This window comes from Colobus angolensis, unplaced genomic scaffold (assembly GCF_000951035.1).
Source record: "Colobus angolensis palliatus isolate OR3802 unplaced genomic scaffold, Cang.pa_1.0 Scaffold271, whole genome shotgun sequence".
Lineage (NCBI taxonomy): Eukaryota > Metazoa > Chordata > Mammalia > Primates > Cercopithecidae > Colobus > Colobus angolensis.
In genome coordinates this window covers 2,112,544-2,139,070 of record NW_012115944.1, presented here as the reverse complement: position 1 = coordinate 2,139,070, position 26,527 = coordinate 2,112,544, and the positions used below count along the sequence as shown (strand labels likewise).

The 26,527-nt window shown below is 46.8% G+C and overlaps 1 protein-coding gene across 1 annotated transcript in view; it reads left to right on the top strand.

Moving 5' to 3' along the window:
- Window positions 1-26,527, top strand: part of ERN1 (endoplasmic reticulum to nucleus signaling 1) — a 92,043-nt gene that overhangs the window by 55,893 nt on the left and 9,623 nt on the right. Inside the window, exons 5-17 of the mRNA XM_011947995.1 lie at window positions 4,146-4,218; window positions 7,260-7,382; window positions 11,045-11,146; window positions 12,399-12,660; window positions 14,021-14,099; window positions 15,166-15,331; window positions 18,714-18,832; window positions 21,255-21,446; window positions 22,958-23,234; window positions 24,081-24,171; window positions 24,473-24,662; window positions 25,553-25,652; window positions 25,948-26,147. Of these exons, the coding sequence (XP_011803385.1) occupies window positions 4,146-4,218; window positions 7,260-7,382; window positions 11,045-11,146; window positions 12,399-12,660; window positions 14,021-14,099; window positions 15,166-15,331; window positions 18,714-18,832; window positions 21,255-21,446; window positions 22,958-23,234; window positions 24,081-24,171; window positions 24,473-24,662; window positions 25,553-25,652; window positions 25,948-26,147 (1,974 nt within the window). The remainder of the gene's footprint in view (window positions 1-4,145; window positions 4,219-7,259; window positions 7,383-11,044; window positions 11,147-12,398; window positions 12,661-14,020; window positions 14,100-15,165; window positions 15,332-18,713; window positions 18,833-21,254; window positions 21,447-22,957; window positions 23,235-24,080; window positions 24,172-24,472; window positions 24,663-25,552; window positions 25,653-25,947; window positions 26,148-26,527) is intronic.

Below are 26,527 nucleotides of genomic sequence, written 5' to 3'. Positions count from 1 at the left end.
GGATATAGGGAAATGCTGTCTCCACCTGCCCCACCTTCCAATGACTCCTTAGGGGAGTCATGTGTTATTCCATCCTCATCTCCATTTGAGAATCTAAACCAGTGGTTTTCAGCCTTAGTTATACATTGTAATAACCTGGAATTCGAAAAAACAGCATTGGGACCTAGAACATAGAGCCCAATCCTAGAAGGTCCCGATTTAATTGATATAAGTCATCAGGACTTTTTTTTTTTTTTTTTTTGAGACGGAGTCTCGCTCTGTCGCCCAGGCTGGAGTGCAGTGGCGCTATCTCGGCTCACTGCAAGCTCCACCTCCCAGATTCACGCCATTCTCCTGCCTCAGCCTCCCGAGTAGCTGGGACTATAGGCACCCGACACTATGCCTGGCTAATTTTTGTATTTTTAGTAGAGATGGGGTTTCACTGTGTTAGCCAGGATGGTCTCAATCTCCTGACCTCGTGATCCACCCGCCTCAGCCTCCCAGAGTGCTGGGATTACAGGCGTGAACCTCAAGTGATCCACCCGCCTCAGCCTCCCAGAGTGCTGGGATTACAGGCGTGAGCCACCACACCTGACCATCAGGACTTTTTAAAAGCTCCTCACATAAGAGAATTTAGAAACAGGCCCACACATATGGTCACCTGATTTATGACAAAGGTGACACTGCAGTGTCCTTTCTTGTCTTTTCTCTTTTCTTTTCTTTTCTTTTGAGATGGAGTCTCACTTTGTCACCCAGGCTGGAATGCAGTGGTACAATCTTGGCTCACTACAACCTCTGTCTCACAGGCTCAAGCCAGCCTCCCACCTCAGCTTCCTGAGTAGCTGGGACCACAGGCACACATCACCACGCCCAGCTAATTTTTTGTATTTTTGGTAGAAATGGGGTTTCATCATATTGCCTAGGCTGGTCTCCAATTTCTGGGCTCAAGTAATCCACCCACCTCGGCCTCCAAAGTGCTAGGATTACAGGCGTGAGCCACCACCACCCAGCTTACAGTGTTTTTTGCAATAAATGATATAGGTCAATTGGGATATCCATACAGGAATAAAAGTCTTGACTCCTACCCCCCACAACACATATAAAATCAGCTCCAGATAGATCACCCATCTAAATGTGAAATGCAAAATAATAAAGCTTTAAGAAAAAAAAGTAATGGAACCATCTTCCTGATCTTAGAGTGAGTAGAGATTTCTTAAATAGGATATTAAAGAACACTATAAATTTAGCAAAAAAATCAATATATTGACTATATTAAAATTAAGAACTTTTCCTTCTTAAGAGGTCAGAAAGTATTTGTAGTATACACATCCAACAAAAGTTCATATTCAGAATATATAACGAAATCCTATGGTACATTAAAAAAAGACAGCTCAATGGAAGAATAACAGAAGAGAATATCCAAATGGTCATAAACATATGAAAAGATGTTCCATTTTATTAGTCATTATTAAATGCAAATTAAAGTCACAGTGCCATACTGCTACTCACCAGAATGGCCAAAACAAGGGAAGTAGAAAAAGAAAACGTTGTGATGATATAGAGCAACCAGGATTCTCACCTACTGGTGGTGGAAGTGCAGTGTGGCACAAGTGTTTTGGAAAACTGTTTGGCAGTAAGTCCTAAAGTCCTTAGGACCCAGAAATGCCTTCCTAGGTTACAGACCCAATAGAAATGCATGTTTGTGGTTGAGCACGGTGGCTCACACTTGTAATCCCAGCACTTTGGGAGGCCAAGGCGGGCGGATCACGAGGCCAGGGATTGAGACCACGGTGAGACCCCGTCTCTACTAAAAATACAAAAAATTAGCCGGGCGTGGTGGCGGACGCCTGTAGTCCCAGCTACTCAGAAGGCTGAGGCAAGAGAATAGCGTGAACCCAGGAGGTGGAGCTTGCAGTGAGCTGAGATCGCGCCACTGCCCTCCAGCCTGGGCAACAGAGCGAGACTCTATCTCAAAAAACAAAAGAGAAATGCACGTTTGTTCACCAATGGACACGTTCCCGAATGTACAGCAGCACCGTTTATAATAAGCAGAGTGGCCAAATAACATCCACAGTGGAGTGGAAAAATCAACTCTAGAAGAGGCATGCCCAGTGATGAGGACCAACAGTCTGACGACAACACACCACAGATGACTCGCAAGCGTGATGTTGAGCAAAACAAGACAGACCAAAAAGGCCACACACTGCCGTTCACTTATATAAAGCCAAAAACAGGAAAAACGAGTCTCTGCTGTTTTGAAGTTAGGATAATAGTTACCCTGGAGAGTTATGGCTAGAAAGGGGGTCGAGAGAGAGGGGGGCTTCTGTTTCTTCACCTGGATGCTGGTTCCGTGGGTATGTTCACTTTGTGAACACTGACTGAGCTGTGTGATGATGAGTGCTTTTCTGTTTGCGTATTATGCATCAGTAGGAAGTTTTTACAGCTTCCAAGTAATTCTCATGTGCAACCGAGGATGAGAACCACTTGTCTAGGCTGTAAGTGGATTGTGGGCTTCTATTTGGGTATTTTAAAATTATTTTGTGACCAAAACAGAGGGGAGGAGGGCAAGCTTGTGTAGAGCTGTGTGTATTTCACCTTCAAAACTGCTCTCCATCGGTTTCTCTCCACAGCTCCGTAGTCCTCATTTCTTAAGCAATTTGTTTGCCAGAAACTGGGCTGAGTGAGTTGTATAAGTTATCTCATTTGAATCTCTCAGCAGCCCTGTGGGTGATATCCCCATTTTAGAGGTGTGGAAACTGAGCCTGGAGAAGTGAAGGAGTATGTCCAGGGCCGTGTCTTCTCGTGTTGGAGTTGGTTCTTAAAGAGGATGCCCTTCATCGCTCCCTTGTGCTCCTTCCTGGGTTGTGGTTTAGCAGCTCCAGAAACAGTGTTTCCCAAGCTTGGGCCTTGAAGCAGAGACCACAGAACTCTAGGAGACTGGACGATCTGCAGTGCCTTTCTGATTCTCAGAAACACGTGGCAAAACCCAGTCATTGCAGCCTCTCTGAAGCATTTTTCCTCCTCTGAGGCTTGGTTTGAATGTTGGGATGATGGGAAAATCCAAGTTATTTAGTATGCAAAGCTCTGCTTATTAAAGCTAGAGAGAAATCTTTTCTTTCTTGGAGAAAAAGGTGACCATGCAGTAGAGGCATTTCTATAAAAGCAGGTATCTATAGAACAATTTCAAGAACACAGAATGTTCTAAAAATAAAGTATACTGAAACGAGCACTAACCAAAAGAGCTCGTCAGATGACAGCTGTAGACTCAGAAGAATCAGTTTTATGATGAAATGCAGTTGAAACATTTGGATTCCTTCAAGTTTCTTTTCCTGGCACCTATCTTAACTTCCTCTTTAAAACCAAAAGCCTCCATTTTTCTTGTTTTTCAATAGTGAATTTTTTACTGAAGAAAACATCAGAACTCTTTTCCACCTCAGACTCTTCTGTTGCCCCTGTAATGGCGACTTCTCCTTTCCCTCGAAGCTTGAGCTTGGCACCAAGGTTGCATCCCTTCAGCATCAATGTCGTGGCTCCCTCCCATGGGGTTCTACAGAGGACTGTCATTCTACTCAGTCTAGCCAGCTCTGGCTCTGTATTCCAAGCCAGGACAATTCTTTCTCCCACTCTTAGAATTTCAAGGAATATATAACTTTCCATATTTGTGTAAATATTTTCAGAAAACGTTTGTGTCACCCCTGGGAAGCACCCTGGACAGGAGACCTTGAGGGGCGTCCGCACATGGTGTCAAGTAAAGGAGTGGATGTTTATGGAGCTCAGGGATCTAGGAGCTTGTCAAAATAGACGTGGAAAATTAGCTGGGTGTAGTGGCAACATGCCTGTAATCCCAGCTACTTGGGAGGCTGAGGTGGGAGAATCACTTGAACTCAGGAGGCAGAGGTTGCTGTGAGCCAAGATGGCGCCACTGCACTCCAGCCTGGTCAACAGAGTGAAACCCTGTCTCAAAAAAATAAAAATGAAAACAAAATAGATGTGGAAGCATAGGGTGCCCCCTTCTCCTTGGTATTCAGTTAGGAAAACTCCCATCTGCAAAGTGCTTCTCTCTTTTTAGCAGAATTAGGTAATAGAAACAGACTGCCTGGTAAAATTATAATAATTGCACAAGACTTCGTTAAACTCTTTTTTTTTTTTTTTTTTTTTTTTTGAAGAAACTTCCTTTTACCATCCCAGAATTGGTGCAGGCATCCCCATGCCGAAGTTCAGATGGAATCCTCTACATGGGTAAGAGTTCCTGTCTCCAACCCTGAGACTTGTGTCTCTTTGATGTAAGTCCCAGAATCTGGGAAAGTGGCATGTGGAGAGAGAGGGCGCAGACACCGCCTTGCCAACCCTTTCTTTCCTGGGTTGTGCTTCAGGTGCTGTTCTCCCCAGGATCAGCTGACCAATTAAGAAAGGGTTCCCCCAACTTGGGAGAAGAATTGACATCATTAATATGGTTACTCATTTAACAAGCTTTTAGTTGCTGTGTTGATTTAGTCCTGAGATTCCAAGATTGCAACATACCCAGTGGCAAATGGATGAAATTTAAAGTGAATACAATCGTCTAAGCCAAGAAAGGAAAGCCAGGCTCTGCCTGTTAATTATAGGGCTTTCTTAGTATTTCCTGCTATCAGAATATTTGATAAAACAGCACTTAATAGCTTGCCTAGATAAACTGCCTTCATACCTATGGGGTCACAGCTTTCAAAGCATCAGATCACCTGCTTTTCTTTTACCATGTTGCTGCCAAAATGTCAATAAAAAAGCATTTGCAACACAAAGGAGAGCTGTATTTATCTTGAAATCATAGTAGTAATAATAGCCCGTATTTATACAGCAGCTTTCTTTTTGAGGAACTGAAAGTGCTTATTGCCTATTCATGCCTTGAGAAGCTTTATGTGTATTTCTGGGTCTCAAGTGCAGGCCAGAGTTTTAAGGTTTTGCTCAGGACACTGGGACGCTTGCTTCCTTCCACACCTTCAGAATGAGGAACTCCCAGCCTAGGAATTTGGAGGAAACAATCAGCACAGATTTTTCTCTCTATGGGCCATGCCCTGGGAACATCTGACAATCTTCTGACCATCTATGTCACTGTGTCCTATCTGGTCTTTCAGCTTTTGCCAGCGATTCACTTATAGTCTGCTTAGGGTGTTGTCTTCTCATCATCTTTGTGCTGTACCCTCTTAAGCGAGTTCATTAAACATATTTAAGAGCATGGTAGTTGCCCAGTCTATCCATTAAAGTAATAGCTGAGTTATGTAAACTCTAGTGGTCGTTGAAGTAATGTCATGCCAGATGGAAAAGGTTCATGGTCTTAGCTCTGTTCCCCTCTACCTTCAGATCATATTCATATTATGATTTTGTCATTGAGAACAGAGTTGTGATCCACAGGTAAGTTGCACACATGTAGAACAGGCATGTATGCAACATCTGTTAGAACTTTAGAAGTATAGCTTTAGCAAATTCTAGGCTGGGCACAGTGACTTACAACTGTAATCCCAGTACTTTGAGAGGCTGAGGCAGGAGGTTTGCTTGAGGCCAGGAGTTTGAAACCAGCCTGGTCAACATAGTGAGACCCTGTCTTTACAGAAGAAACATTTTTTTAAAATTAGCCAGGTATAGCCCGGGAGCCTGGTGGCTCATACCTGTCATCCCAGCACTTTGGGAGGCTGAAGTGGGCAGATCACAAGGTTAGGAGATCGAGACCATCCTGGCTAACACAGTGAAACCCAGTCTCTACTAAAAATACAAAAACTAAGCTTCATGTGGTGGCGGGCACATGTAGTCCCAGCTACTTGGGAGACTGAGGCAGAAGAATCGCTTGAACCCCGGAGGCAGAGTTACAGTGAGCCAAGATCGTGCCACTGCACTCCAACCTGGGTGACAGAGCGAGACTCCATCTCAAAAAAATAAAAAATAAATAAAAATTAGCCACGTAGCCGGGCGTGGTGGCTCACATCTGTAATCCCAGCCCGAGTCAGGCAGATCATGAAGTCAGGAGATCGAAACCATCCTGGCTAACACGTTGAAACCCTGTCTCTACTAAAAATACAGAAAATTAGCTGGGTGTGGTAGCACGTGCCTGTAGTCCCAGCTACTTGAGAGGCTGAGGCAGGAGAATCGTTTGAACCTGGGAGGCAGAGGCTGCAGTGAGCCGAGATCGCACCACTGCACTCCAGCCTGGGCGACAGAGCGAGACTCCATCTCAGAAAAAGAAAAAAAAGAGCCAGGCATAGTGGCACATGCCTGTAGTCTCAACTATGAGGAGGCTGAGGCAAAAAGGATCACTTGAGTCCAGGAGTTCGAGGCTGCAGTGAGCCATGACCACACCTCTGTACTCTGTACTTGGGTGACAGAGCAAGATCCTGTCTCAAAAAAAAAAAAAAAAAAAAAAAAAATTTCAAAGGCTCTGTGACCTTCCTCAGCATCTCAATATTCTGCTTCTAAGAGTCTCCAAAATAGGAGACTTTTCCAATGAGTTAGGAAGATACGAATGACCACCAGAGATCATGCTTTACAAAACAGAAATATACACGTCACAGTGACTGTGTTGACCTTCACGTTGGAGGCCGGTGCTACTGACTCTCTATTGCTAGGATGCTGTTGGGCGTACACCATTGATACATATGCTTTGGATTTTCTTAATAGTGTTGTTTACCATGCTGTCTGCCTGTCATAATCAGCTGACCAAGATTAGGGGTATGGTCCGAGGCCAGAGAATAACTTACTGGCTGGGACCAGGGGCCGAGACAACTTTGACCTCCTTAGCATCAGATTGCAACCAACTCCACTGACCAGTCCCAGGTACTAGTTAATTATAGTCATAAACAGTAACTGTAGATCCTTCTCAATGGGGGCTAGTTAGTAGGGATGTTGAGAAATGTGAATGATGGTTATTAGGGAGATAAACCCCTGGGCACATTTTTGTATTTCTATAGATCCCAGTCCATGGGAAAAGGGTTGCCCTTCACAGGCAAGACTTTTCACATTTAAAGCCACTCATCAAAGCAATAAAATCTAACTTGAAAGTTTTTGAAACTATAATTATGTTATTAGGTTTGGAGGAATTTGTATACCATGATTAGGTTATTAAATTATTATAAGACCTATGGGCCTAAGAAGTTTTATTGTCTCTGCATTACCATTTACATCATCACCTTAGAAATGACATCCTAAGAATTTCAGGTCTATCTCTCTCAATACAGAGCATCTTGGCTGCTAGTTTGGCAGTGATACTTTTTTCCATATGGCGTAAACGATGATGTGTTTTTGTGTCCTTTCAGGTAAAAAGCAGGACATCTGGTATGTTATTGACCTCCTGACTGGGGAGAAGCAGCAGACCTTGTCATCAGCCTTTGCAGATAGTCTCTGCCCATCAACCTCTCTTCTGTATCTTGGGCGAACAGGTAAGAAATGAACCTTTGTCTTGTACAACCTGCCTGTTTCCAGAAGGGATTGGAAGAAGCTCCCCAGCCTCTTTCCCTAGAAGGTGGCCAGAGCTTCCTTTTTCCAAACACAGGTCTGATCATGTCATTTTCCTTTATAAGACCCTTCAGTGTCCCCCACTGCTCAAGGGATACAGTCCAAACTGCACCACTGCCCAGAAAAACCCCTGTGATGTGACTGCCACCTCTCTCGCCTCATTTCACTCCTTTCAAAGTTTCCTAGCTGGGCGCGGTGGCTCACGCCTGTGATCCCAGTATTTTGGGAGGCTGAGGCAGGTGGATCACGTGAGGTCAGGAGTTCGAGACCAGCCTGGCCAACATGGCAAAACGCCATCTCTACTAAAAAAATACAAAATTAGCCGGGTGTGGTGGTGGATGCCTATAATCCCAGCTACTCAGGAGGCTGAGGCAGGAGAATCGCCTGAACCTGGGAGGCGGAGGTTGCAGTGAGCCAAGATCAAACCATTGCACTCCAGTCTGGGCAACAAGAGTAAGACTCTGTCCCCCCACCCGCCCCCAAAAAAAGTTTCCCAATTAGGATGAACTGCCTGCAGCTCCCAAATGGCAGTGCCATTTTTAAAGGCTTGTAGTGGTGTGGCCCTCTCCACCAGGTATGCCTGTTTTTGCCTATCTGGCAAATATCCTCTTTTCTTGCACAACTCTGCTCAAAAGTCACCTTCTCTGTGAAGCCTCTTCTCCAGCCTCTTGGCCTCCACCCTGCTCAGGAACACCTGGCTCTCCCATTCTAGTGGCACACGTAGCAGTTAACAAGCCTGTTGTGACAGCCATCTCACCCCTTGTCATTGTTCCTTTACAGGCATGGCTTGCACCCTCTTCACCGCACCATTTTCTGTTTCCTCCTTTTTCAGCCTCTTTCTTCTTAACTCTTGGCACTGCATATTTATAAATTCTATGTGCCTACTTCCTGCCTCCCTCACTAGAATATCAGTTCCCTGAGGGTACGACTTTGTTTTGCTCACCTACTGTCTCTCTATACCAGGCATATTGCCTGATGTGTAACAGGGGCTCAAGCCTCATTACTGCAGAGACTTGCCTTACTCATTATCATATGTGCAGCACCTCACACATGTCGGGGATGCCATGAAACTTGTTGAACGATACTTAAAGCTAAAAGGAGAAACAAAAAACATTTAGAAGGAAAAAATTATATCAGAAACCTAGGATGAATTCATTACAATTGAGCACTACATTTAGGTCTAAACTTTCAGACAGCCAAGGATTTGAAAAAAAGAGAACCTTCCTGAAAGTGTTGGGGAAAACTCTGCATTTCTAAAACTCAGTGAGACTAATCTTGGACCCTGCAGAAGCTGGCTGGGCTCTCCTGGGAATGGGTGGAAGGTCTTAGACTGTAAAAATCAGGTATTCCAGCTTCTAACTGTAGTGACTGCTTAGGATTTATGTGTTTACCTTTTCCATCAAGTAAATTCTTACAGTGGCCCCTGCTTCATCCAGATATAAAACTTGTGTCATTCTCAGGTGAAATTGTGGTGTTTGAAGGAGCTGGGATATGCATGAGATGGAATGTGTGTGCATAGGTGTGTAAATCCATTGCCTCCATTGTCTATTGCTGCATGACAAACCACCCCAACTTAGTGCCTTAAAACAAGCGTTTTATTGTTAATGATTCTGTAGGGAATTCAGGAAGGACTCAGCAAGGACCCATCATCTTTACTCCACATGCTTGGTTGGCCTCACTCATGTATCTGAGATTTCAGTTCACTTCCATGTGACCTTTCTCCATATAGATAGCCTGGACTCTTGACATGGCAGCTGGGCTCCCTCTTGAGTAAAAATGGGTATTACAGTGCCTCCTAAGGTCTAGGCTCAAAAGTTCTAGAACCTTCCTTCCACTGCAGTCTGTTCATTAAAGCAAGTCTCGAGGCCAACTGAGAATAAAGGGTAGAGATACAGATTCGGCCTCTTGATGGGAAGAGTAACATGCATATTACAGGAATGGGAAGAATTGGTGGTAGTGACCTTTAGAGATGTTCTACTTCAGTCCTCCCTCAGGCTGCAGTAGTTTACAACCCTCCCACGCCCTCCAAAGACCCCCAAAATCCAATCCCAGCATCAGTCCCAAAATCTCATGTCTCGTGATCTGCATCAGGTCTGGAGGTGGATGGTGTTCTTCAGGTGTAGCTCCTCTTGATTGGAGACCTGTGAATTAAAGAGACAGGGTCTTTCTCCCCTTCTGATCCCCCACCCAACATACAGTGGTGAGACGGAGACAGGATAGCTGCAATAAACATGTTCACTCAAAAAAGGGCAGGAAAGAGAAACACATATCACACATTGGACCTTGGTAATTCTGAAATCTAGCCAGGCACATGTTTTCAGGTTCCCCTCCTCCAGGGGTAGGGAATATTCCTTCATTAGGGCCCAGTTTTGCCCTCTGGGATTAGTTCCCTAATATAGTGCTCTCAGTGGCTCTCGGTTCTACCCTCTGAGAGCCTCTCGGTTCTTTTCCGTAACAAATGGCCAGTTTTGTATCTTTCTCAGTCTGTTCCTTGTCCATTGAAATTTGGGGATCTAGAAGCCCTTTTTTTCAATTTGACTATCTCTGATCCTTTTAGTCTATGCTAATACCACTCCTTTAAAAACTATGTGAGCTTCCCATGTGTCAAATTATAGTCTATTGCATTAGATAAAAACCATACCCACAAGTCTCCAGACTTTGGAATGTGAGTTTAGAACTCCTTTGACGCAGAGGGTGTATGAGGGGCCGCCTTAAAATCTTTTGGAGGTCTCAAAGAAGGATCTTACAGTTTAACCTTTGATTTTATTGATCTTTACCCTGAGCCCATTTTTTGTTGCTGGCAGTACCCTGGATTTGATCTTTTCCCTAAAGTTATTTTTTATAATGAGAATCTTTTCCAGCAGTATTCAGTCCTGGACCCTTTATATTTCCTCTGTATTCTGCTGAATAATTTCTTCCTCAGCTCGTTTGTCTCACAGTATATCATAGACAGCTAAGAGAAACCAACATTCTCTGCTTTCTGTCTGGAAATCTCCTTAGTTGGATCCCTGAGTTGATTAGATATTTTTTCTGTCTTCCAAGTTACTGCAAGCAATAGTCATACTCATCATGGCATCCTCCACAAGCTGGGTCACCCTGTTTCCACTTTGAATAGCAGTGCCACCACTGCACTAGCAAGTCTCCACCAACCTTTTTGTCAGCCTCCCAGCCTCCACCTACCAGCTGGTCCCAAAGTCAATGCCACATGCTTTAGGTGTTTGTTATGGTGCCATCCTGCTTCAAGGTGCCAGTTTTTGACTATCAGCAATCCATTGCTATGTAATAAGGCACCCCAAACCTTAATGGCTAACAACAACAACCATTCTATTGCTCACGATTCTGTGAGCCGTGAGTCCAAGGGCATAGCAGGGGTGGCTCGTCTCTGCTTCCACATGCTGTCGGCCAGGCTCACTCATGTGCCTGGGACTTCAGTTCTCCTCACATTGCCTTTCTGTATCAAAATGGATAGTCTGGACTTTTTGGCCTACAGTTTAGGGAGGATTTGTTTGTAATTAGATAAGGACCACACCTCAGTATGTACTGTGGCCCCTCTGTGGTAATGGGCTGGCTGGTCTGTGTTCTTTAGAATACACCATCACCATGTACGACACCAAAACCCGAGAGCTCCGGTGGAATGCCACCTACTTTGACTATGCAGCCTCGCTGCCTGAGGACGACATGGACTACAGTAAGTGCTCTCTGCTGGATTTCACAAGCTTGGGCCAGTACTTTTGACCTATGTGAAATCAGTTGCTCCAGAAAGTCGGATTTTCTTTTAAGATGCTGTTTGTCACCAGGTTCTTTCTTTCCCTGGACTTTTCATGGGCTTATCGTAAATACTTCCCACAGTCAGTGTGCAGGGACCTTGGTGAAGTCTGAAGGGAAACCGAAGTGAAATGATGACCAGCTTAGCCAGAGAGGAAGGAGGACACCCCTTGTTGAGTCTTTCTATGTCACAGAAGGAATTTACTGCAAGCCCATGGAAAGTAGAAGTAAAATCAGCATAGGACATTAACAACCCTGTCAAGGCCTCTCTGCAAATGTGACTCATCCCTAGTTATTTCTGCAGTTAACATTCACCCCGCTCAAATGAAAACTAAAAACCAATTCTGTCACCTTAACATTGGTGTCAAAGTTGGACTCTGCCTTTTCTGGTCAAGGACCTAGAATATTTTCGTTTTTCTCTGAGGACTCCTTTGTGAATCTCATGGGACAGTGTCAGTGGTTCAGGTCTGACTTTCAGGGTGTTTTTTTTGTTTTTTTGGGGGGGGTTTTCTTGAGGCAAGGTTGCCCGGGATGTGTGCAGGGGTGCAGTCATGGCTCACTGTAGCCTCAAACTCCTAGGCTCAAGCGATCTTCCCACCTCAGCCTCCTAAGTAGCTGGGACCACAAGCACGCTCCACCACTCCCCTACCTCCCCTGGCTAAATTTTTTTTTTTTTTTTTGTAGAGGTGGGGGTCTAACTATGTTGCCCAGGCTGGTCTTGAACTCCTGGACTCAAGTGATCTTCCCACCTCAGCCTCCCAAAGTCTTGGGCTTACAGACATGAGCCACCACAGCTGTCCCTGACTTTCAGTTTGATCGATGGGTTTCAAGTGACTGCTATGAAATGCCAGATTAATAGGCATCTCCATTGGCTCCTTTCTCCTCAATATTTACTCTCACTTATTGAATAGAATGGTAGAGCACATCACCAAATAAATTGCCTTTGGGAGAGTGATCCTATCCTGTGTTTATAAGCCAGCCAGTTCCCAGTGTCTTGATATTATAGAGACTAAGTGAGTTCATTGGAAACAAGTGAAATTGCTCAGAGGAGATCTGAGAATATTCCAGAAGTCTTGTTTCCTCTAACTGAGTGACTACAGCCTGCCACAAGAGTAGAGGATGTGGTTTCAAGATGGGGTGAGACTCAGCATGCTTTGTTTATTTGATCTGTACAGAGATGTCCCACTTTGTGTCCAATGGTGATGGGCTGGTGGTGACCGTGGACAGTGAATCTGGGGATGTCCTGTGGATCCAAAACTACGCCTCCCCTGTGGTGGCCTTTTATGTCTGGCAGCGGGAGGGTCTCAGGAAGGTGATGCACATCAATGTCGCTGTGGAGACCCTGCGCTATCTGACCTTCATGTCTGGGGAGGTGGGGCGCATCACCAAGTGGAAGTACCCGTTCCCCAAGGAGACAGAGGCCAAGAGCAAGCTGACGTGAGTTGGGAGCTCGGGGAAGGAGAGGGCGGCCGTGGCCTTTGTGTTGTGGTGCTGTTGCAATGTAGCAGGCCCTGCACGGGAGGCCAAAGACAGGACAGTCTCTGAAGCCATGAGGAATATCCAGAGCCACGACTGCTTCGTTCGGAAACCTCAGAACAGAAGAGCTGAGGGGCACCCATTAAAGCTTCAGAATTCTTAAATATTACATAAAAATCATGAGTGGGAGGTGCCGGGCACCATGGCATACACCTGTAATTCCAGCTACTTGGGAGGCTGAGGTGGGAGGATTGTTTGAGCATAGGAGTTTGAGGCCTACCTGGGCAATGTGGCAAGACCCTCCCCCTGCCGCCACACACACACAAATAAAGGTGGGGATAGGAAAGAGACTGCCAGTATAAGTATAGTTTGGATCTATCTTAGGTGGTAGGGATACAAGAGATTTATTTTTTTAACTTTCTATATTTTCTAAATTTGTAGGTTATATTCATTTCAAAAATCAGAAAAAAAATAGTTAACAGTGTGTGTCTAAGACTCAGCAGGCTTCTGTTCTCTATCCCCCTGTTATTAGCCTATCACTGAGTCACTTAAACTCACCAAGCCTCAGTTTCTTACTTCATAGAGTTGTGTGGAAGATCAAATACGATAATGTGCCAGAGAGTATTTAGATTGTAAAACACCATTCAAATGTAAGATATTCGTTGAGAGAGGTTTAGATAATGTAGTGGATGACCGATCAGGTGGGCTCTTGACAGTAAGCAGAAGGGCCAGGGGGTGTAGCTCTCCTCATTTTCCATCTCCCTGATGTCCCACATGGGGACAGACTATACAGCTGAGGAACCAGAAGTCTCACCAAGTCTGGAATTTCTTATGCATCCCTTTTGCTCTCGGCATCCAGAGTAGAGCACCATTTCTCAGGAGTTCTGTAGGACCTCCAGGATCCTTAGAAAGCACGGGGCAGAATGGGGATAGTTTTGGTGGTCGCTGGAGTGAAAGTGTGTTGTACAGGGTCGTCTGAGGGGCCTCGGCGGTGGTGGTAAGCACTCAGTCTCCTGGATGGCCACTGGACGTAGTCCTTTCTGCAGGCATCAAGGGCATCATCTAGTCCAGCCCTGCAATTTTGCTGAGGCTTGCCATTAAGTGGCTTGTCCATGTTTCTGCAGTGAGTGACAGCTGGGACTAAAGTCCTGTGGCCCTGTTCCCAGGGGAGTGCCCCACCTTCACAACCCTACTGCTTTCCTCCATGTCTGGGGGTTAGTGCAGTCATCCCTGTGGGTGGCATTTGGGGTTATGATTCCTGCTTTCTGTGGGATCTGGAAATTAAATGACTCTGGAATGCATGTATCTGTTTTTCTCTTAGGCCCACTCTGTATGTTGGGAAATACTCTACCAGCCTCTATGCCTCTCCCTCAATGGTACACGAGGGAGTTGCTGTCGTGGTAAGTCCACTATGGAGGGCTCACAGCTGCCTAACTGCTTCTATTCCATTTTAACAAAGAATGACTTTGCTATGCACAAGCATACTGCGGGTTAAGCATGCAAAATACAAATCTTAAATTCTCAAAAACAGTTTCTGCACATGCCACATTCTACTTTGAAAGAAAGATACATGACAGAAACAGCTTCTTAAAGCTGAGGAATCCCTGATTATTTCCTTTTGCTTTTGTGGTCAAATCTAAACTCCCCAAACTGGTGTTCATGGCTCTCCTTAATCCAGTCCCACGATGCCGTTCCGCCATCCTGTTAGTTTCTCTGTGTGAGTTACATGACCCAAGCAAGTGCACCTTCTCCCTGACTTCTACAAGCTTCCTGTTCATCTTTCCCCAGGGCATTTGTTCAGGCTGCTCCTCACCTCACGCTTCAAGTGCCCTTTCTTCTTCCTTTTCCCTACTCAAACCCTTTGCATGCTTTTGCAATCTCTCCAAGCCTCCTTGGGCCTCACCAGCCTGCCTCAAACATTCTGTCTCTGAAAGTCCGAGGCATCATAATCCTAGCTGTTTGTCTTGATCCCTGCAATGCTTGGGCTGTGTGGTTGGCTCTCTTGTCTTCCCAGTGAGTTGGGCGACTGCTCCTGTGAGCAGACAGCGCCTGCCTCTGTCGTAGTTCCAGTAGCACCTGAGCCAGCACCGGCTGTGTGAGTGGACTTTATTCCACCCCGTTGGTTGCATCAGTTGTGACTAACAGAGATATCCATTCATTCTCCTTCACTTATGTCTGCTTCTCATAACAGCGTCTTGGAGTTCTACACGCACACTTCTTGTTCCCCAGTACCCAGACACAAGAATCTGAAAAGACGTCCATAAAGACATCAGTGCAGCTTGTCACGTCCTGAGAGAGGAGCTTCTTTGCCCAGAGTTGGGCCTTTGTGTCCTTGTCCTTTGGGCTCTGTCCTGGACTAGCCCTGCACTAGAAATCGCTCACCTTTCAGGACAGTGGCTGGGATGGTGTGCTATGAGACTGGCTCTCCCTTCAGGGCTCCTGACCCTCACTGCACCCTCTCCACAGCCTCGCGGCAGCACACTTCCTTTGCTGGAAGGGCCCCAGACTGATGGCGTCACCATTGGGGACAAGGGGGAGTGTGTGATCACGCCCAGCACAGACCTCAAGTTTGACCCCGGACTCAAAAGCAAGAACAAGCTCAACTACTTGAGGAATTACTGGCTTCTGATAGGTAAGAGCGGGTCTCCCACAGTAGCCAGAGGTGACAGCATGCTGCCTCCTGGTGGTCAACCACCGGCCCTGGTAGTTACACCGTACTCAGCTCGGAAGGCCTTGTGCTCAGAGCCTTTCCCAGCTGGCCCCTGAGACCTTGGGACATTTTTACCCCCAAGGAAAATCAACATGTTAACCGTGTTTCTGAGTCAGTTTTTGAAAACTGTTTAATGTTCCAAAACTCAGGTACTAAATCATGTAAACCCTGTATGATTAGCCGACATTAAGCCCTTCAGAATGCATTTCCTCATTCCTCACAGCCACCCTGTGTGAGGTAGGTACCCTTGTCATTTCCATTTTATAGTTAAGAAAACTGAGACTGTTTCTATGGAAGAATTAACTTGGGGTCTGTGTGGGCATGAGGGTGAGGGGTTTGAGAGGCAAGGGCTGAAGACCCAGGAGGGATGAATTCCCAGGATGGGTTGAGAGCAGCAGAGTCGGGCTGGTCATGGTTCTAGGGCAGTATCGTCCCAGGTGTGTGGGAAGGTCCCTTTTTTCCTCTCTCTCTTGTTTTTGCTGCCATCAGTAATGGCCAGGGGTTGAACTAGAGGCCCTGTCCCAAGAGAGATAAGAAGTTGAGATGACACCCAAAGGCAGTGAGTGTGACAAACGAAGGCAGAGGTGAGAAGAGCTGTATTCCTAGCGAGTGTGCCAAGTCATTAGAGCAGGAGGGAGTTTTCTTGAAATGCACCTGCCCTTCCTGTGCCCCACGCCCCACTGTTCTGCCACCTCCCAGCTCCAGTAGGGGCAGAGCAGGGCAAGAGGTCAGTCGGGTGCTGGAGCACCGAGGGGCCAATGCAGTTTCTTCTCTCTGTTCTCTTCCTCTCGTGCTTGCTGCTGACAGGTACTAGGGGAGAAAGAGGTCAGGGCTGGGGCTCTAGAAAAGAGATGTGGGGCAGCCGGGAGCATGTGGGGACCAGGAAACAGTAGAATCTGCCAGGCAGTGCGGTGTAGGTGGGGATGTGTGTAACCAGGTGTTACGGGGGAACCAGATATCCTTGAGCCCTGATCCCTTTCTTTATAGATTGTCAAGGTCCATTTCTTTTTTCATCCTGATTCCTTGTAGCCATTTTTATTTTATCTTTACCAAATAACAGGTAAAGGAGATGACAAAATAATAATGTTTTTACTAACAGAAGTAGTTGGAGGAGCATGTATGAATAGGCCCATGGTGAGAAAAAAATAACTAATGAGCAGAGGCCATTGCAATTACAAGGCTGCTCAGCATTACGGGCCAGTTAAGGGGCACACAGACTGCCCACCAGTGATTAAGAAGATGTGTATATATGAGAATAAGGAAATGTGTATATATGAGAATACAGAAAATATGGGGGCAGGGAGTCTTCATGGTTAACTTGTAAAATGAGATCCCTTTAAAGTGGAAAGGTTGTCCAAGTAAGAAAACTGCGAAAACAGCAAAGTACAAGGAATCTATTAAGTGTAAGGATCCCACAATTCGAAAGCCTCTTTGGAGGAGCTCCAAAGCTCATCATCTTAAAATATGGCACTGAGACTGTGGCAGTGTCTCCTGTTGACGAGGACCCTTCTGTGTCCAAATGTGTCCTTTCGTTTTCTCTTTGTGGAAAATATTAAAGATATTCCAGGTTGTCATTAATCTTGAAAATACAAGGATCCAATTAGCTTGAGAGGCATGGTCTGTGGGTTGCCCCAGAGCCATGGCCCTGACCTTGGGTGCTTTTGGCATCAGAGTTTAGTTAACTAGGCATATATAAGCCCAGGAGAGCCTGATTCAGTAGGTCTGGGGCAGGGCCTAGCCATCTGCTTTTTGCTCTGGAGTCTGGACCTAAGAGATAATGATAGATGAATACGTCAAGAAGACCGGGTAGTATTTGTATAAAATGTTCAGCAGTCTCATGAGTAAAGTTGTACAGTGGTTGGTCCAGCATGTGCAGTGTGATATTAGTGAAGGCCCAGCTCCGGGAGAAGCCTGTTTACAAGAAGGTTGACAGGAGGACTAGGGGGATTCAGGCTAATGCCTTCCATAGCAGTCTCTTGGCAGGTGTCCTACCAGACAGGTAGGGCTCTGAGCACTGAGTGGATGTTGTGGGAAGGGCAGAACACTGCTGCGCAGCGTGGCATGTGGAAGAACACCTCACTTTTCTTAGACCATAGGTCTCTTGTTAGTGAGCCTCAGAGTTACCCGCACATACTCACGTTCAGATTCCTGGGCCCTACCAGCAAGTCTGATTCAGAGGTCTGAAGTGGGCAGACCACACATGGAGAAATCCTGCTCCCAAGCAAAGCATGTCTCAGAGCTCCTTGGTACACAAGAGAAAGTAGTGGTGGCTCAAAACAAAAGTAGGTTTCCCTTAAAGAACGATATTATGTTGTAGATAGAGAACTGACCTAAAGATGGGGAATCAAAGAGGAATTTTCCGGATCAAGAAATGTACATTGCTTAGACTAGTTCCTGTTTGTTGTCATCTTGGCATGTATGTCATGAAATCTTTGATAGGTTTAGGGGAACAATGGAAAGATCATAAGGTGAAAGAGATGTGAGTCAGAGTGAGATCTCATGGCGAGAGAACAGAGAGGAAAGTCAGCCAGGCTGCTGGCAGCCTAATCTGAAAAAGTGACCTGGCTCTTTGGGGCAGTATGTGGATTCATTTTTAGAGATGAATGGATTATCAAGCCCTATCAAATCCCAGTTCCTTATTCTAGTCAGCTTTGTATCTCTTACAGTAATTGCACACAATAGATGCTCAATAAATGCGTAATGAATGCTCACTCAGTAGCCATGCAGTAGTTGTGTAGTGAACAGCGAATGAACGTGGAGCGAGCTATGGCCCCATCCATCTAGCAGGTGTGTCCTACTGCTCTCTTGCAAGTAATGTACCACTTTCCCAGATGGAAGCTCACATTTACATAATAGTAGGACTACAACTCCACCTGAGCAATTTAAATACCAAGATGGGAATTCGGCAGCCATAGAAGAGTGATGTTATAGGGGAAAGCATTGAAAGGAGAACTCCTTGAACTTTTAATGAAGCCTCATAATACTGCACCTGTGGATTGGACCCATGCAGCCCCATGAGCCTTGTGTCTGGTGCATCCCAAATGTCCTGATCCCTATCATGACAAGGACACTTCTTTGCTCCTCAGTAGGAGACACGGAATACTGTATTCTGCCATCAAGTAGTAAAGGTCCCGCTTTGATGGAATTTTCTGGTAACTGCCACTCATTTTCTCTAACTCGCAGTCCTGCTGAGAGTTTGCACTGCGGACCCCTCAGTGGGTAGCACCTGTTGCCTAAGTTTAGCGTTGAGTGCCACCACAGCTCGGGAAACTGTTCTCACTCAAGGTTTTGTTTCCTCTCATAGGCCACCATGAAACCCCACTGTCTGCGTCTACCAAGATGCTGGAGAGATTCCCCAACAATCTGCCCAAACATCGGGAAAATGTGATTCCTGCTGATTCAGAGAAAAAGAGCTTTGAGGAAGTGAGTCAGGGGGTTGTTGGTGTTAGGTGTTGGGAGGTGAGGCATTAGACTTTGACTTTGCCTTCTGAGCGTGCAGCCTAGTCTGGAAGGGAAGAGGAATGCACCAGAATCCAGAGCAAACAACATAAATGGTTAAGGGCTAGTGGAGAGGGATAGGAAGCAACTCGTGAAGGAAGGTACAGGAAAGGCAGCAGGACCAAGCTAGACCTGGACCTGGATGAATGGGTAGGATTTGGCCGAGTGGAGGGAGCAAGGGGGCACAGGAGGGATGGTACAGCAAGGGCAAAGGCCTGGGGGGGAAGAATGCTGGTGTGCCCAGCTCTCAGGCCAGACCCGAGGCTACAAAGCAGGGAGTAGTAGGAAATGGGCTCACATGGGTAAAAAGGAACCATGTTACAGGGCCTGGAACAAGCCCTGTGGAGGAGTTAAGAGTTGTTGAAGGCTGGGTTGGGTGGCTCACATCTGTAATCCCAGTGCTTTGGGAGGCCAAGGGAGGAGGATCGCTTGAGCCCAGGAGTTTGAGAGCGGCCTGGGCAATATACCAAGACCTTACTGCTAAAAAAAAAAAAAAAAAAAAAAAAAACTGTTGAAGAAGTGATGAGACCTGAAGTTTTATGAAGCAGACAGAGAGTGGTCTGAGACTATTTGCTCAGAGTTCCAGGGGCTCTCTCAGCATACCTTGGCCTTTAGCCAGAGGAGAGGGAGTAGAAAGGACTCCAGACCGGGAGCTGAAAGCATCAGTTGAGGAATTCAGCAGCCCCACAGAAGTCAACCTCATTCTCCTTCCTCTCTCTCCTCTGCTGGCACCCGCTGTTAGCTTTACCCAGTCAGAAACGACGGGGGGTTGGGGAGGCCATTGCTTTGGTCCATACAGTTCAGCATTCTAGGGCACAGAGCCGGTGGAGGAGGTGGAAGGGTGGCTCTGCAGGAGGGAACTCAACATGGCCAGGGAAGGAGAAGAGGGGACATCTGAGGCTTAGTGAGCTATTCAGGCTTGGCAGCTTCGGCAGCCCTGCCATGGAGGGCCCAGGGACAGAGACACACCTGGGCTACATGAGCAGGGTCAGAAGAAGAAGAGAATGGCTGACTAATGCAGAGACCAAAAGCACAACAAATTCGGTTGAGAGATTTAGATTTTATCCAGAGACAAAGGAAATTGTGGACTTTCAAGATTCCAGGGCCCAGTATCTGTTTACCATCATCTATGGAGGGAGCCCGGTTGGAGAAATACGTTGATTCCTAAAACAGCAATCTCAAACAGCATTGTCCTATAATCTTATTAAAGTCCTGCATATTCATTATTGAACACTTAGAAAATAAACACATACAGAAGAAAATAAGACAGTGCCCTTAATTTAACACCCAGAGGTCAGATCTTTACATTTAACCATCTAGTCTTGGATAACAGTCTTTGAAAAAGTAAGTATTAAAATACTCTGAGGTGCATCTGTATGGTGATGAGACATACAGATGTCCCTGGCCACATGCCCAGATGCCTCCTCTACACTCTGCAGGCCACAAACCCCCCAAAATGTGGGAGGCACTGTGGGAGAGATGCGAACAAGAAGGGTACACCTGGAAGGGGAGAGAAGAACATTCTAGGCAGCCATCTGGGGGAGGGGTGAAATGGTGTGAGTGTGCGGGAAATTTAGCATGTGGGAAATTCAGCATGTGCCGGGGAGGCTGTGTTAGTTTTGTTGGGCAGATGATAACTGCATACCTGGAATACTAGATATTTGAGAATGAATCAATGCATTTTTCTAAATGCATGTTCCATGAAGTCTTGGAGATTCTGAGGAACTCTAGGGAAGCTCCATTTTTATCTGATTTAATTTTGGGCTTCTAATTTTCTTTAACAAACACTTCTGATGCTTCTTAAAAACTTTGAAGAAATAGTGGACTACTGGAATAAATTATATTTTTGGGATTGCACTGACGGTTTACAGGCAACATAAAACTGCTTTATTACTTTCTAGCCATGCATCTCCGTATACGTGCGAATTTCCTTTTAATGAGAAATGGTATTATTAAATCAAATACCAATTTTTCACCAGACTTTGCTACAGATGACTTCAGAGTTTTCCCGGATACTGAACCTACCATCAAAGGAGGAAGTGTTTGCCTTTTTGAGGATTTTCAAAAAAAATATGTAGGGTCTGAAGACACCTGCCAAAATTATTGCTCCAAAAACTATTTTTGAATAGTGATAACCTCACTGCAAAGATGCATGGTCTCTGAAAGCAATTACTTTGAAGGAGGCAACAATTATCTGCCTACATAATCTTTGGTGAGCTTAAAACAAATACAACACCCTGCAGTACAGTCATATCCTTGTAAACAGTGATTGCCTCTCTTGATTGCTGGCCTCATCTGTATCTGGCTACAAATTTTGCAGTGATATCGCAACTCTCTCCCATGCAAGGTTATCAACCTGGTTGACCAGACTTCAGAAAACGCACCTACCACCGTGTCTCGGGATGTGGAGGAGAAGCCCGCCCATGCCCCTGCCCGGCCCGAGGCCCCCGTGGACTCCGTGCTCAAGGACGTGGCCACCATCATCCTGAGCACCTTCCTGCTGATTGGCTGGGTGGCCTTCATCATCACCTACCCCCTGGTAAAGCTCAGCACTTCCCCTTTGCCCTCCACCTGTTTCTGGGGCTTCTCTGCCTGTCGCCTCACGTCAGTGAGATCCAGGCAAAAACAACCAGCACATTTCGTTCCCCATTTAAAAGTCAGTGTTTATCTTCAAAAACATAATTAAAGAGACACTAGCCTCCCAGAAAAGGACAATTTGGTACCTAAATCTTAGTGTTTTTCAAGTAAGAGCTGATGTATAAGCCTTGCTCAAAGATGATTTTGAATAGTTACCTGTATTTTTAAAGAATAAGGATAATAGATGAAGACCTTTCCTCTCTTAAAAGCTGCCATTAGAACGTCTGCTGGGGAGAAGAACCAACAGAAGAAAAAGGAAGCTGCCCGTGAGATCAGCTTGTGTGAAAAAGGCAGCATGGCCATTCCATTACTTCCTAGTTGGAAATGAGCAGGCTCCGTAGCGGAGCAGGCTGTGGGTGGGATGAAATATGTGAGGGGAGTGGTCCTTCAGCAGGTTGCTCAGAGACGCTGTTACCTGAGCTCAGGGAGCTAATGACCCGCCCAGGATAGGGAATGACAGACCCTTTACGGCACTCCCCATTGGCACGTCCACACCTGATGGTTTCACTTTTCACCTCACTCAGTCCTATGAGGTCATTATTATTGACCTCATAGGTCAATAATGATTTTCTTTTGTCCACAAAGGAAGCAAGTAGACCCTGAGAAGCTAAGTTACTTTCCCCACGGGTACCCAGCTAGTAGGCAGCATTTCCAGGACTCCATCCCGTGGTGGAGGGAAGGAGAGATGACTCCCTAGTGGGTTGGTGGCTCACAGAAGTCCCTTCAGTCCACCTCCCGGACATGGGTAGGGATAATCACAGATCGCTGCTACTTCAGATAATTACAGAATGAATCCTCAGGTATTTGAGAGGCATGTGGCCACGGGGAAGGCAGCGGGATGAAAGGGGAAAGCAGGACCTTAGCCAGGCTCCCCATGTGTCAGCCCCACTGCCACCTCCTGGCAGTGTGTGTGCAGGGGACCACAGCTTCCTCACCTGCTCCTCTGGACTACTGAGCATCTGTGCGCTAGCCTCTAGCCAACACACAGACATGGTAGATGGCAAACCTGGGGCTTGCCTCCACCCACCACTGGCTCAGCCGTGCTACCTGTGCTTCCTGTTTGGTTTTACGTTTGCAATAACTCTCAGACTTTCATAAAAATCACAGAATTTTAGAACCAAATGAAACTGGCACAGCCCTCAACCTAGGACACAGTCCTTCCCCCGGTGGCTATCCAGCCCCTCCTAGGGTTGGGGAGTGGCCTGTACAAGTGAGGATCTAACTAGTCGGCAGAAAGACCTCCAGTCGTCAAAGCGATTCCGCCTCCAGGTGCCTTCTCACTGGTCTCTTTGTGCCCTGTGGGGTCACATAAAGAACACATGCTCCCTCCACCACTGGGACCTGTCCCTTCCCAGCTGCTTGTTTCCCTGTGGGAACAGCTGCCCCTGTCTGGATGTGGGTTTCTCCTCCCAGAGCATGCATCAGCAGCAGCAGCTCCAGCACCAGCAGTTTCAGAAGGAACTGGAGAAGATTCAGCTCCTGCAGCAGCAGCAGCAGCAGCAGCTGCCCTTCCACCCACCTGGAGACACGGCTCAGGACGGCGAGCTTCTGGACACGTCTGGCCCATACTCAGAGAGCTCGGGCACCAGCAGCCCCAACACGTCCCCCAGGGCCTCCAACCACTCGCTCTGCTCTGGCAGCTCTGCCTCCAAGGCTGGCAGCAGCCCCTCCCTGGAACAAGATGACGGAGGTGAGGCCAATTGCCATCTTGATTCTATTTCGTGTTTCGTTCGAGCACCTCCTGAGAAGTCCAAGGAGTCTCCGTAAGATTGTCAAGTGCCATTCTCAGGGATTCACTGTGTTCTCCTCTAACTGGCACTCTGGGGTCTCTGCAGGAAGGCTTCTGCCCCATCCCTTGGCATCTCCCCCTCAGAGGGCCTTCTGGGGACCACCCTGGCCATCCCCCTGTCTTTCTCCACAAGGGCTGGGTGTTGCGGCTGACCAGAGGTGAGCTGCCCATTGGGCTAGAGAGAGTTCCCAGGGCCAGCCGGTGGCCAAGTGTGAAAGTGTCACAGTTGATACGCTTTCCTCTGTGGAAATTGGCTCAAGCCAGTTGTCAGAGCCCCAGTTCTGAGGGAATTGGCACAGAGCTGGTGCAGGGACCTCAGAGCCCTCTGTCCCAGGCAGTCTCCTCATTTTACGTGTCCACCGCCGCCTCCTGAGTGTTTCAGTGCAGATCTTTACAGTGGACTTCCGTGGTTGTTAACTATTAAACCATTCTAACTATATCATAATAAATATGTATAAGTATATGAAACGCTATGGAGAATCCCTGCCTTCCAGAAGGTTTTAAGATATGCAATCACACAGTAAGGTAAAGGCAGAAACAGAATGCAGGGGCAGGGGGAAGAGGCAGCCCTGGGTGTATATGGGGAGCGGGCCCGGCAGGCTCTTCCTGAGCAGCAGTCTGGGGTGCAGTGCCTCTTAAATCCCATCTCTTAATCTGAGGTCAGGAAGCTTGCCACCACGTTAACCTCAAGGTTCTTTAGGTGATAATCTGTTTGAAACAATCTCTCTTTTTCCTGTTTTGTCCCAGATGAGGAAACCAGCATGGTGATAGTTGGGAAAATTTCCTTCTGTCCCAAGGACGTCCTGGGCCACGGAGCTGAGGGCACAATTGTGTACCGGTGAGTGGATTAACCAGCCCCCTGCCCTCACCGCCTGGTGTCTAAGTTGTTGCCTGTCAGGTTGTGAGCCTGGTGCCAGGCTCAGAGCACAACAGGGTCAAAGCAGTGACCTAGGCACTTGGAGTCCCGCCTCCAGGGAGCTTGCACACTGAGAGAAGCATGATTCCGGGGCCACCGGGCAATCAGTCGGGGCCCTCTAGGCTGGGAGGCAGTAGTTGAATGCTGTGGACCCAGGTTCTCACCTCGTTTACACAGCCTGACTCGTGCTTACCAGACACAACTCCTGCTCCTCATCCTGCAGGGGCATGTTTGACAACCGTGATGTGGCCGTGAAGAGGATCCTCCCCGAGTGTTTTAGCTTCGCAGACCGTGAGGTCCAGCTGTTGCGAGAATCAGATGAGCACCCGAACGTGATCCGCTACTTCTGCACGGAGAAGGACCGGCAATTCCAGTACATTGCCATCGAGCTGTGTGCAGCCACCCTGCAAGAGGTGGATTTATTTATTTATTTATTTTTTTGGTTAACTTTATTAAAGTCATAGCACTTTGGGAGGCCAAGGTGAGCAGATCACTTGAGTTCAGGAGTTTGAGACCAGCCTGGACAACATGGTGAAACCCCATCTCTACAAAGAAACCAAAAATTAGCCAGGCCTAGCGCTGTGCTCCTGTAGCCCCAGCTACTTAGGAGGCTGAGGTGGGAAGATTGCTTGAGCCTGGGAGATCGAGGCTGCAGTAAGCAGTGATTGTGCCACTGCACTCCAGCATAGACAACAGAGTGAGACCCCGTCAGAAAAAAAAAAAAAAAAAAGTTACAGTGAATTGTACTCATTTTAAATGTACAGCTTGATGAATTTTGACAAATGTCTATACCCATTTAACCACATACACAGTCAAAATGTGGAGCATTTTCATCCCCCTAGTTGTACCAGGGTGGTCCCCGCCGCGTGCCTGGGCAGTCTGCTTGCAGTTGGCATGTCTCTCCCTCTTTGCCTCCAGGAAACCTGGACAGTTGCTCTTCCCATCTTCAGTCATGGCTGGTGTGGGCCTGAAGGATGCCGGATGGTAACTCCAGGCTTTAAGATCATCCAGCAAACTCCTTTTGCTCAGTTTCCAGGCTCACCTTGAAACTGTATCAGTATCATTTGGATTCCTTTGTAGGTTTACCTATATGAGGCAATGAACTTGAGTTTCTTGCCCTCTTATCTTTCTCATTGTAAATTAGTAGATTGGAGCTTTGCTCCTTGTTGGAAAATATAGATTTAGACAGAATGTTGTCAGTAAAACTTCCCGTTTCTTTCTTAAAATGGTATCAAAGAAAACGAGCTGAGGGGCCAAGTCCTGAGGACTGTGTGCCGTGACCTCGTTGTCATATCTTTTGCAGTATGTGGAGCAGAAGGACTTTGCGCATCTCGGCCTGGAGCCCATCACCTTGTTGCAGCAGACCACCTCGGGCCTGGCCCACCTTCACTCCCTCAACATCGGTGAGAGGCCGTGCTTTACCAGGCCAGCAGCCCGGGTAGGGGTAATCAGTGGCCCCGGTGGGGCTAACCAGTAGCTTGGGTAGACCTTGCTTCTGTTCAATCTCTTGGCTACATCACCAGTAGCAAAGATGAGTGGTGTAAGAATTTGAGGAGGAATCCTACATAGTTGAATACCAGAGCTTTTGGAGGTGGCGGCAGGCATCCTGGGAGTCTGACGAGGACATACTCACCATTGGAGGAGGAGGCCTGGGGTTGCTCCTGGTAAGCATTGGACTAATCTGGAGTTCTCTATTAGTTCACAGAGACCTAAAGCCCCACAACATTCTCATATCCATGCCCAATGCACATGGCAAGATCAAGGCCATGATCTCTGACTTTGGCCTGTGCAAGAAGCTGGCAGCGGGCAGGCACAGCTTCAGCCGCCGATCTGGGGTGCCTGGCACAGAAGGCTGGATAGCTCCAGAGATGCTGAGCGAAGACTGTAAGGAGAACCCTGTGAGTAATAGGCTATGGCCCTTTGAAAACTACAGAACCAGCCCATTGTATCTTCAGGAGTAGAACCTTTAAATTCCAGGTTTGGGGGCTGGTGCCCTTGTAGCTGGAGAATGGCATTCCTTTCACCAAGAGCTTCTGTGTGAACTTTCTATGTCATCTCATGTTCAGATGATTAAAGGGGCAAATGTGGGCAATTATCTATTTTTTTTCCCTATTCTTCCAATTACTTGTTTTTTTGTTTGTTTGTTTTGTTGGTTGGTTGGTTTTCTGTTTGTTTGTTTTTTTGTTTGTTTTTGTTTTGAGACAGAGTTTTACTCTGTCACCCAGGCTGGAGTGTAGTGGCGTGATCTCAGCTCACTGCAACCTCCACCTCCCGGGTT